General features: G+C 42.8%; 1 protein-coding gene across 1 annotated transcript in view; it reads left to right on the forward strand.

Annotated features, from left to right (window-relative positions):
* The window catches only part of lrp2b (low density lipoprotein receptor-related protein 2b), a 125,649-nt gene that overhangs the window by 63,814 nt on the left and 48,965 nt on the right, over positions 1–12,870 (forward strand). Inside the window, exons 46-51 of the mRNA XM_014158653.3 lie at positions 4,518–4,721; positions 5,333–5,575; positions 5,874–5,999; positions 6,682–6,801; positions 7,142–7,273; positions 9,154–9,358. Coding sequence (XP_014014128.2) covers positions 4,518–4,721; positions 5,333–5,575; positions 5,874–5,999; positions 6,682–6,801; positions 7,142–7,273; positions 9,154–9,358 — 1,030 coding nt within the window. The remainder of the gene's footprint in view (positions 1–4,517; positions 4,722–5,332; positions 5,576–5,873; positions 6,000–6,681; positions 6,802–7,141; positions 7,274–9,153; positions 9,359–12,870) is intronic.

A 12,870-nucleotide genomic window follows, 5' to 3' on the forward strand; every position in this document is an offset into this window, starting at 1 on the left:
GTCCACATCATTAAGGATCTATCATGGTCCAAACACACCAACAAAGTCGTGAAGAGGTCACGATAATGCCTCTTCCCCCTCAGGAGGCTGAAAGGATTTGGCATGGGCCCTCATATCCTCAAGAAGTTCTACAGCTGCACCATCGAGAGCATCTTGACTGGCTGCGTAATCACTTGGTATGGCAACTGCTTGGCATCCGACCGCAAGGCGCTACAGAGGATAATGCGTACAGCCCAGTACATCATCTATGACCTATATACCAGGCAGTGTCAGTGGAAGGCACAAAAAAATTGTAAATGACTCCAGCCACCCAAACCACAGACTCTTCTCTCTGCTACCGCATGGCAAGCGGCTATCTTGAACATGCATGCTTTATATGATTACATAAGACATTTATAGTTACAGTAACCTCAAGATGAGGCCATTTTAAGGTTGAATGTTGCATTAGTTTGTAAGAGAGCCTTAACTTTAGGCTATTTACGGTATTTCAAAAGTGATAATGAATTGTGTTTGGTTGTCAACGCAACCAAATATCAATATTTGAAGATTTATCTTCTGCTTGGATAGTTCCATCTGTGCCACTGTCTGGCTTTAATTCCAGTTTGTCTACAAATGAATAATTGACATGTTGGATTCACATCTCCATCTCAACCAAAACAATCTAAGTTTAAGAATTGGACTAAATCAAACTTTAAATGCACTTTAAATAAAGTTTGATTTGATTTAGTCCTATTCTTTAGCTAGATTTTTGGTTGCGATGGAGACGCGAATCCAACATATCAATCAAACTGGAATTAAGGCCAGACAATGGCACATATGGAACTATCCAAGCAGAAGATAGAGGTAACCGCCAAAATAAAGTAAACATTTGAGTTGTTTAAGCTGTCATGGTGTGGGGTGCATTTTCCTGGCATGGTTTAGGTCCACTTAGAGGGAGAGGCAAACACCTGTAAATACACAGCCATTCTGAGCGATCAGCTTCAACATATGGTGAAGCATTTCTATCCTGATGGGAGTGGTTTCTTCCAGGATGACAATGCCCCCATCCACAGGGAACAAGTGGTCACAGAATGGTTTGATGAGCATGAAAACGTTGTAAATCATATGCCATGGCCATCTCAGTCACCAGATCTCAACTCAATTGAACACTTAAGGGAGATTCTGGAGCGGCACCTGAGACAGCGTTTTTCCACCACCATCAACAAAACATTAAATTATGGAATTTCTGGTGGAAGAATGGTGTCATCCCTTCAATAGAGTTACAGACGCTTGTAGAATCTACAGTCCATTCTGAAAGTATTCAGACCGCTTGACTTTTTCCACATTTTGTTACGTTACAGCCTTATTCTAAAATGAATTTAAAAACATTTCCCCATCATCAATATACACACACAATACTCCATAATGACAAAGGAAAAACACGCTTTTAGACATTTTGGAAAATGTATAAAAATAAAATAAAAAAACTGAAATATTACATTTACATAAATATTCAGAACCTTTACTCAGTACTTTGTTGAAGCACCTTTGGCAGTGATTACAGCATCTAGTCTTCTTGGGTATGACGCTACAAGCTTGGCACACCTATATTTGGGGAGTTTCTCCCATTTTTCTCTGCAGATCCTCTCAAGCTCTGTCAGGTTGCACGGGGAGTGTTGCTGCACAGGTATTTTCAGGTCTCTCCAGAGATGTTCAATCGGGTTCAACTCCAGGCTCTGGCTGGGCAACTCAAGGACATTTAGAGACTTGTCTCGAAGCCACTCCTGTGTTGTCTTGGCTGTGTGCTTAGAAGGTGAACCTTCGCCCCAGTCTGAGGTCCTGAGTGCTCTGGAGCAGGTTTTCATCAAGGATCTCTCTGTACTTTGCTCCGTTCATCCTTCCCTTGATCCTGACTAGTCTCCCAGTCCTCTCAGTCTTGGTTTCATCAGACCAGAGAATCTTGTTTGTCATGTTCTGAGAGACCTTTAGGTGCCTTTTGGCAAACTCCAAGCAGGCTGTCATGTGCCTTTTCCTGAAGAGTGGCTTCCGTAAAGGCCTGATTGGTGGAGTGCTGCAGAGATGGTTGTCCTTCTGGAAAGTTCTCCCATCTCCACAGAGGAACTCTGAAGCTCTAACAGAGCTTCAATCAGGTTCTTGGTCACCTCCCTGACCAAGGCCCTTCTCCCCCGATTGCACAATTTGGCTGGGCAGCCAGCTCTAGGAAGAGTCTTGGTGATTCCAAACTTCTTCCATTTAAGAATGATGGAGGCCACTGTGTTCTTGGGGTCCTTTAATGCTGCAGAAATGTTTTGGTATCCTTCCCCAGATCTGTGTCTCAACACAATCCTGTCTCGGAGCTCTACGGACAATTCCTTCGACCTCATGGCTTGGTTTTTGCTCTGACGCTGTCAACTGTGGGACCTTATATAGACAGGTGTGTGCCTTTCCAAATCATGTCCAATCAATTTAATTTACCACAGGTTGACTCAAATCAAGTTGTAGAAAGATCTCAAGGATGATCAATGGAAACAGGATGCGCCTTAGCTCAATTTCAAGTCTCATAGCAAAGGATCTGAATACTTATGTATATAAGGTATTTCTGGTTTTTTTTATATACATTTGCTAACATTTCTAAAAAAACAGTTTATTGATTTGTTATTATGGGGTATTGCGTGTAGATTGATGAGGATTCGTTATTTTAAATTGATTTTAGAATATCGCTGTAACTTAACAAAATGTGGAAAAAGTCAAGGGGTCTGAATACTTTCGGAATGTACTGTATGCCAAGGCGCATTGAAGCTGTTCTGGCGGATCGTGGTGGCCCAACTCCTTGTTAAGAAACTTTATGTTGGTCTTTCCTTTATTTTGTCTGTTACCTGTATATCTCCTTCAAATGTAGATGTTTTTTTGTTGTTGCGTTGACACCCAAACACAATTCAATTTCACTAAATATCATTACATTTGAAGTTAGCCAGAGCTTGAAACACTATTCCTATGCATTGCCTATTTATTGTTGAATCCTGGGTTGAATTGAAACAATAGCTGTTCATGACTTTGCAAATGGTATATAGTCCTAAATAGTGTCATTGATGATATTTGAGGTATAAAGTATGGTTACATTTCATATGCTCTGTTAAACCTACCCTTCGATAGCAGTACATCTATTTCGTTTTTAAGTGGAGATTGCTCAACAATCATTCTCACTATAGCATACTAGTAATAGTCAGTGACAAATATCATAGCTAAGGAGGTCTGGGTTAAAACCCTGAATGGGAGACCAAAGGCTAGCTGTAGATAGATCAATTCTCCAGTACAGCCCAGCCTATTTATATATTCTTTGATAGTGGCAGTGGTGGAAAAGTAACAAATTGCCATACTTGAGTAAAAGTAAAGATACCTAAATAGAAAATGACTCAAAAGTGAAAGTCACCCAGTAAAATACTACTTGAGTAAAAGTCTTAAAATATTTGATTTTAAATATGTTTAAAATTCATTATATTAGGCAAACTAGACAGCACAATGTTCTTGTTTTTATAATTTACAGATTGTCAGGGGCACATTTACAAATGAAGCATTTGTGTTTAGTTATTACGGCTCAGGCTAAGAACCTAGATCCAGACAGGAGGCGGATAGTACGAGTCTCTGTGTTTATTACAGTACAAGTGGCAGGCAAAAGGTAAGGCAGGCAAAGAGTCATAATCCAAATCATAGTCAGGCAGAAACAGGACTGCAGGCAATCAGTAGGTCAAGGCAGGCAAAGAGTTGTAATCCAAATCAGAGACAGGACAGGCAGAAAGGTCAGCACCGGGAAGATTAGGGAAAAACTAGTGCACAGGGAACACGCTGGTGGGACATGACAAACTGGCAACAGACAAACAGAAACCATTTTCCTGTTCCTTATTTTTTAATGTATTTTTTATTTAACCTTTATTTAACTAGGCAAGTTGGTTAAGAACACGCTGTTAAGCGTTCAAAATGTAACGAGGACTTTGGGTGTCAGGGAAAATGTATGGAGTAAAAAGTACATTGTCTTTAGGAATGTAGTGGAGTAAAAGTAAATGTTGTCATAGATATAAATAGTAAAGTACAGATACCCAAAAAAAACGACTTAAGTAGTACTTTAAAGTATTTTTACTTAAGTATTTACACCACTTGTAAGTGGTCTGATGTTGTTTTAGAGCTATAAATTCAACAAATTCAAGGTTTGTCCATGTTGACATTTTGTTACCATAATGACATAATCCTGTGGTTTAAATGTTACCCTCAAAACAAGTGTACATTGCTAACTTTTTTTCCACATCACAATAAGTTGACAAACTAAATTGAAACAAAGTTGAATCAACCAGTTTGTTCCCAGTGGGTAGTCACACACTTACTCACAATAATATTGAGCAACTAAAGCAACATCTACTAATGTCCATCATGCCAATGTCTATCACCCCTGACCCTGATGATGGTTCCCTCTGCCTATAGGTCCCTCTGGTTCGGAGTGTCAGTCTATCACCCCTAACTGTGACAACATATCTCTCCTCCTGTAGGTCCGTCTGGTCCAGAGTGTCAGTGTCCTGTATCGGGTAACTGGTATTTGGCCAACAATGGCAGGGACTGTATCCATGACAACGGTAACCGTTGTCAGCCCGAGCAGTTCACCTGTCTGAACGGTGGCTGTATCTCAGTGCGTTTGAAGTGTGACGGCTACAGTGACTGCCAGGACAACTCAGACGAGCTGGAGAGAGTGTGTGGTGAGTGTATTTACCTCAGTCGTTTTTTTGCCGCCATTTTAGTCAAGACCCAGCAACAGCAAAGCCAAATGCTCTTAAGTTTGGAATATTTCAAACTCAGCAGTCATGTCAAATGTTTTATAGCTCAAGTGTGCTCCCTGTACTGTCATTTCCCTGCACCTAGCAACCTTGTTAAAAAGACTCCATCATTATTGGTATTTCCCCCATAGATTTCCACACTTGCTCAATCAATCAATCAATCAATCAAATGTATTTATAAAGCCCTGTTTAGATCAATTGTCACAAAGTGCTTTACAGTAACCTCAGTAGACCCCAAAGACTAACCGGTGTCCCCGCACATTGACTCTGTACCGGTACCCGCTGTATATAGCCTTGCTATTGTTATTTTACTGCTGATCTTTAATTATTTGTGACTTTTATTTCTTATTCTTATTTTTTTTAGGTATTTTTTAACTGCATTGTTGGTTAAGGGCTTGTAAGTAAGAATTTCGCTGTAAGGTGTTGTGTTCACCTGCATGTGACAAATACGTTTTGCTTTGAAAAGCACAATGGCACGGAAGAAACTTCAAGAGAAACCAGTTGTGCTCACCCTCTCTTACTTTCCCTCTCAGCCTTCCACAAGTGCTCGGCCCAGGACTTCACTTGTGACAACGGCCGCTGTGTGGCCCTGTCCTACGTTTGTGACTACACGAATGACTGCGGCGACAACAGTGACGAGCTGGGCTGCCCGTTCCCCACTTGTGCCTCCGCCACCGAGTTCACTTGCACCAATGGACGCTGCATCTCCGCCGCCTTCGTCTGCGACGGCTACAATGACTGCCGCGACAACGACACCTCAGACGAGATCAACTGTCGTGAGTGATAACTGCTGTGAATAGAGTTGATTTAAGTAGAGTCAAAACAAAGATATTAGCAAGAGTGACAAAAAAAGAGAATGCACTAGTCCATAGATACTGTTACGCATCTGCGCATGTGCTTAGGAGTTCACCTGTCCAGCAACATATTAGCTGTGTGACATAAGTAAAGTTTGACCTCTTTATTCAAACTCTCTTTGCTTATGTCAGAAGTTACCCCGCTACTTATTGTAACGTCATATCGTTGAATCTGCCTTTAACACACTGAAACCTTTTCTACTTTACTCTGTTCCCGTAGCGCCCAGAACGTGTCCCTCCGGACAAACCAAGTGTGACAGCACCAACATCTGTATCTACGCTAGCCAACTGTGCGACGGTTACAACAACTGTGGGGACAACAGTGACGAGAACCCTTTGTTCTGTGGTAAGTCTAGCTATGATGTGTGTTTTGTTTTATACACTGAGTGTGCATCCTCTTTCCATGACTTAGACCGACCAGGTGAATCCAGGTGAAAGCTATGATCCCTTATTGATGTCACTTGTTAAATCCACTTCAATCAGTGTAAATGAAGGGGAGGAGACAGGTTAAAGAAGGATTTTTAAGCCTTGAGACAATTGAGACATGGATTCAGAGGGTGAATGGGCAAGACAAAATATTTAAGTGCCTTTGAACAGGATATGGTAGTAGGTGCCAGGCCCACCGGTTTGAGTGTGTGAAGAGATGCAACGCTGCTGGGTTTTCCACGCTCAACAGTTTCCTGTGTATCAAGAATAGTCCGTCACCCAAAGGACATCCAGCCAACTTGACATAACTGTGGGACGCATTGGAGTCAACATGGGCCAGCATCCCTGTGGAATGCTTTCGACACCTTGTAGGGTCCATGCCCCGAATTGAGGCTGTTCCGAGGGCAAAAGAGCGTGCAACTTAATATTAAGGTGTTCCTAATGTTTTGTACACTGTATATCATTCCTGTACCTGATGTGGTTTTGGACAAGGTAGTTATCTTTTTACCCCTGACTTGTTTGCACATGTATGTTTTTTCAGTGTTACGTCACTCTCCACAGTCTGTTCACTATATACTGTGCCGTGTGTCTATGTGTTACAGCAGGCCGGACGTGCTCACCGGACCAGTTCCGTTGTGACGAGGGGAAGTGTATCCCCAGCTACTGGGTGTGTGACTGGGTCAGAGACTGTGTCGACGGGACCGATGAGCCCCCCTCCTGCCGTGAGTACTACCGAACCTGGGCCATGTTCAGGCACCAAAGGCAAGAAAACAGACTGAAACAGGGAGAGATTAACCTGGACTTTTCCAATAAAAAAGTCAAACGTTCGTTTCCCATTTCAAAATGTTTTGCAACGGTGCACCCTAGATCATGGCCACATTCCAGAAGGCAAACTTTGCGGAATGTTGCAAATAATGTAATTTTGTAAAACTGTATTGATTCATTATTCTACAAGACAGTGAGGCATATTTGTTTGATGTAACGTATGTCTATCTGAATATTCAACAATGTAGTGAAAACAATAGCTGTTAAATTGTCCCCCTCTCTCTCTCTTTCCTCCAGAGGACCAAATAAACACCTGTCACCCTGACCAGTTCACATGCACCAACGGCAACTGTATCCCCATGTCACTGACGTGTGACGGCAACAACGACTGTTGGGACAATAGTGACGAGGCACTGGAACTCCAATGTGGTGAGACATTACAGTATACAGAACCCTTTACTTTTTCCACATTTTGTTAGGTTACAGCCTTATTCTAAAATGTATTATTGATTTTTTTTCCCTCTGAACAATCTACACAAAATACCCCATAATGACAAAGCAAAAACAGGTTTTTAGAATTTTTGCTAATTTTTTTTAAATAAAAAAAGGATTCAGACCCTTTACTCTGTACTTTGTTGAAGCACCTTTGGCAGCGATTACAGCCGCAAGTCTTCTTGGGTATGACGCTACAAGCTTGGCACACCTGTATTTGGGGAGTTTCTCCCATTCTTCTCTGCAGATCAAGTTGGATGGGGAGCGTCGCTGCACAGCTATTTTCAGGTCTTTCCAAAAATGTTCGATCAGGTTTAAGTCCGGGCTCTGGCTGGGCCACTCAAGAACATTCAGAGACTTGTCCCGAAGCCACTCTTGCTTTGTCTTGGCTGTGTGCTTAGGGTTGTTGTCCTGTTGGAAGGTGAACCTTTGCCCCAGTCTGAGGTCCTGAGCGCTCTGGAGCAGGTTTTCATCAAGGATCGCTCTGTACTTTGCTACATTCATCTTTCCTGACTAGACTCCCAGTCCCTGCTGCTGAAAAACATCCCCACAGCATGATGCTGCCACCACTGTGCTTCACCGTAGGGATGGTGCCAGGTTTCCTCCAGATGTGACGCTTGGCATTCAGGCCAAAGAGTTCAATCTTGGTTTCATCAGACCAGATAACCTTTTTTCTCATGGTCTGAGAGTCCATTAGGTGCCTTTTGGCAAACTCCAAGCGGGCTGTCGTTACTTTTACTGAGTAGAGGTTTCCGTCTGGCCACTCTACCATAAAGGCCTGATTGGTGGAGTGCATCAGAGATGGTTGTCCTTCTGGAAGGTTCTCCCATCTCTACAGAGGAACTCTAGAGCGCTTTCCGTGACCATTGGGTTCTTGGTCACCTCCCTGACCAAGGCCCTTCTCCCTCGATTGCTTAGTTTGGCCAGCTGGCCAGTTCTGGAAAGAGTCTTGGTGGTTCCATACTTCTTCCATTTAATAATGATAGAGGCCACTGTGTTCTTGGACCTTCAATGCTGCAGACATTTTTGGTATCCTTCCTCAGATCTGTGCCTCGACACAATCCTGTCTCTGCGCTCTACGGACAATTCCTTTGACCTGATGGCTTGGTTTTTGCTCTGGCGCTGTCAACTGTGGGACCTTATATAGATAGGTGTGTGCCTTTTTAAATCATGTCCAATCAATTGAATTTACCACAGGTGGACTCCAATCAAGTTGTAAAAGCATCTCAAGGATGATAAATAGAAACAGGATGCACCTGAGCTCAATTTCAAGTCTCATAGCAAAGAATACTTATGTAAATAAGGAAAATGAAATAAAATTGAAAACATTTCTATAAACCTGTTTTCACTTTGTCATTACGGGGTATTGTGTGTAGATTGCTGAGGATTATTTATTTAATCCATTTTAGAATAAGGCTGTAACGTAACAAAATGTGGAAAAAGTCAAGGGGTCTGAACACTTCCCGAAGGCATTGTAACTCAGAATCTACACACCACAAACAACACATAAGTGTGACACTATTGGTCTATCAACTTATAATGAGGGTGCTACACCAGAAGCATGTCACGGAGGCAGGAAATGAAAGCAATCATTTTTGTAACAATTGTGTATGCTTCAGAGATGCTTCACAGTGCGTAAAAACATTTGAAATATTCTTAAAGCGTAAAAAGACAGTTCAGCAAAGAGAGCCATGTGTTTTGCTTCACAATGCTTCTGATGTTTCATTTGGGGTTTGTTTCAACTCTGACTGACTGGCGCAAGACAAATGGTCTTCAGAATATTGTGTGTGCATCTTTACTTACCTCTCCCATTTCAGGAGAGCGGACATGCGCTTCTCATCAGTTCACCTGCCCCCCTCCATGGCGTCCTGGCCACCCGCGCTGTATCCCCCTGAGCTATGTGTGTGATGGGGAGAAGGACTGTGCCGACGCAGCTGATGAGCTTCAAAACTGCCCCAACCGCACCTGCCACATGAATGAGTTCACCTGCGCCAATGGCCTGTGTATCCTCATCCCCTTCCGGTGAGTTTGTGTGTGTGTCAGTCATATACTGTAAAAATAAGGACAATTCTGAAAAGTGGGGACATTTCGCCAGTCCCCACAAGGAAAAAGGCTATGTTAGGCTTAGGGGTTAGTGTTACAATTAGGGTTAGGGTAAGAATTAGAGTTAGGGAAAATAGGATTTTGAATGGGAATCAATTGTTTGGTCCCCACAAGCGTAGTAAAACAAACGTGTGTGTTTTGTGCAAATTTGCCTCTGTATATGTGTAAAAATGGCCAGCCCTCTCAATCTGATTGGCCTTCAAATCTAAAAATCACTTATTCATCCCAACCAATCAGGGCGCTTGGACGCACTTTAGGGCTCCGCCTCCTATCACTTCACGTTAGTGCCCGGCATATACCATCCTGAGAACAAGCACGTTTTGTGTTGCAGACGGACCTTTGGACATGCTGTTTCCTAACTGAAGCGTCCATTGACAAGTGTGTGTTGGGAATGTTATTGTGCTAATAGGGGGTGCAATAGTAGTAAGTTATGGTACCTTATTGTGCAGTGTACTGTAACTGCGTAGATACGTTTGCAAGTAAGAAGTTGCAGTGTTGTTTGCTAGGTCTCGTGTTAATGCTAGCTCCAGTTAATTTGTATGTACCCTGCCCAGTGCATGCTACTTCGTCTAGTATCTTTATTCATTGCTACAAGTGTGTTTATTGAGTCCGACTCGCCTACTCATTAGTAAGTATTAGCAATGTTTTGTATTACTTGCATGCCCCCGCTGCAATATGTTTATATTATATGCATGCTACCGCAGAAATATATTTATATCTGCAATATGTATAGCTTCACACTGCCCTTTCCCACCTGGACAAAAGGAACACCTATGTGAGAATGCTGTTCATTGACTACAACTCAGCATTCAACACTATAGTTCCCTCAAAGCTCATCACTAAGCTAAGGACCCTTGGACTGAACACCTCCCTCTGCAACTGGATCCTGGACTTTCTGACAGGCCGCCCCCAGGTGGTAAGGATAGGCAACAACACATCTGCCATGCTGATCCTCAACACTGGGGCCAGTCAGGGGTGCGTACTTAGTCGCCTCCTGTACCCCCTGTTCACCCATGACTGCATGGCCAAGCACAACTCCAACACCATCATTAAATTTGCTGATGACACAATGGTGGTAGGCCTGATCACTGACAACGATGAAAGCCTATAGGGAGGAGATCAGAGACCTGGCAGTGTGGTGCCAGGACAACAACCTCTCCCTCAACATGAGCAAGACAAAGGAGCTGATCGTGGACTACAGGAAAAGGAGGGCCGAACAGGCCCCCATTAACATCGACGGGGCTGAAGTGGAGCGGGTCGAGTTTCAAATTCCTTGGTGTCCACATCACCAACAAACTAACATGGTCCAAACACACCAAGACAGTTGTGAAGAGGGCACGACAACACCTTTTCCCCCTCAGGAGACTGAAAAGATTTGGCATGGGTCCCTAGATCCTTAAAGTTCTACAGCTGCACCATCGAGAGCATCCTGGCCGGTTACATCACCTCTTGGTATGGCAACTGCTCGGGATCACTGTACATCACTGGGGCCAAGCTTCCTGACATCCAGGAACTACAGTTGAAGTCGGAAGTTTCCATACACTTAGGTTAGAGCCATTAAAACTTGTTTTTCAACCACTCCACAAATGTCTTGTTAACAAACTATAGTTTTGGCAAGTCGGTTAGGACATCTACTTTGCATGACACAAGTCATTTTTTCAACAATTGTTTACAGACAGATTATTTCACTTATAATTCACTGGATCACAATTCCAGTGGGTAAGAAGTTTACATACACTATGTTGACTGTGCCTTTAAACAGCTTGGAAAATTCCAGAAAATGATGTCATGGCTTTAGAAGCTTCTGATAGGCTAATTGACTTCATTTGAGTCAATTGGAGCTGTACCTGTGGATGTATTTCAAGGCCTACCTTCAATCTCAGTGCCTCTTTGCTTGACATCATGGGAAAATGAAATGAAATCATCCAGGACCTCAGAAAAAAAATTGTAGACCTCCACAAGTCTGGTTCATCCTTGGGAGCAATTTCCAAACACCTGAAGGTACCACGTTCATCTGTACAAACAATAGTACGCAAGTATAAACACCATGGGACCACACAGCCGTCATACCGCTCAGGAAGGAGACGTGTTCTGTCTCCTAGAGACGAATGTACTTTCGTGCAAAAAGTGCAAATAAATCCCAGAACAGCAGCAAAGGACCTTGTGAAGATGCTGGAGGAAACGGGTACAAAAGTATCTATATCCACAGTAAAACAAGTCCTATATCGACATAACCTGAAAGCCGCTCAGCAAGGAAGAAGCCACTGCTCAAAACCCGCCATAAAAAAGCAAAACTACGGTTTGCAACTGCACATGGGGACAAAGATCGAACTTTTTGGAGAAATGTCCTCTGGTATGATGATACAAAAATAGACCTGTTTGGCCATAATGACCATCGTTATGTTTGGAGGAAAAGTTGGATGCTTGCAAGCTGAAGAACACCATCCCAACCGTAAAGCACAGGGGTGGCAGCATCATGTTGTGGGAGTTCTATGTTGCAGGAGGGACTGGTGCACTTCACAAAATAGATGGCATCATGGGGGAGGAAAAGTATGTGGATATAGTGAAGCAACATCTCAAGTCATCAGTCAGGAAGTTAAAGCTTGGTCGCAAATGGGTCTTCCAAATGGACAATGACCCCAAGCATACTTCCAAAGTTGTGGCAAAATGGCTTAAGGACAACAAAGTCAAGGTATTAGAGTGGCCATCACAAAGCCCTGACCTCAATCCCATAGAAAATGTGTGGGCAGAACTGAAAAAGTGTGTGCGAGTAAGGAGGCCTACAAACCTGACTCAGTTACACCAGCTAGGTCAGGAGGAATGGGCCAAAATTTACCTAACTTATTGTGGGAAGCTTGTGGAAGGCTACGTGAAACGTTTGACACAAGTTAAACAATTTAAAGGCAATGCTACCAAATACTAATTGAGTGTATGTAAACTTCTGACCCACTGGGAATGTGATGAAAGAACTAAAAGCTGAAATAAATAATTCTCTCAATTTAAAATAAAGTGGTGATCCTAACTGACCTAAGACGGGGAATTTTTACTAGGATTAAAGGTCAGGAATTGTGAAAAACTGAGTTTAAATATATTTGGCTAAGGTGTATGTAAACTTTCGACTTCAACTGTATGTATATACTAGGCAGTGTCAGAGGAAGGCCCCAAAAATTGTCAAAGACTCCAGTCACTCAAGTCATAGATTGTTTTCTCTGCTACCGTACGGCAAGCAGTACCAGAGCACCAAGTCTAGGACCAAAAGGCTCCTTAACAGCTTCTACCCCAAAGCCATAAGACTGCTGCACATATAATCAAATAGCCACCCGGACTATTTACATTGAACCCCCCCCCCCCCCTTTGTTTTTACACTGCTGCTACTTGCTGTCTATTATCTATGCATAGTCCCTTTACAAATTACCTCGACTAACCTGTAC

Source organism: Salmo salar, chromosome 19, assembly GCF_965601325.2.
Source record: "Salmo salar chromosome 19, fSalSal1, whole genome shotgun sequence".
Lineage (NCBI taxonomy): Eukaryota > Metazoa > Chordata > Actinopteri > Salmoniformes > Salmonidae > Salmo > Salmo salar.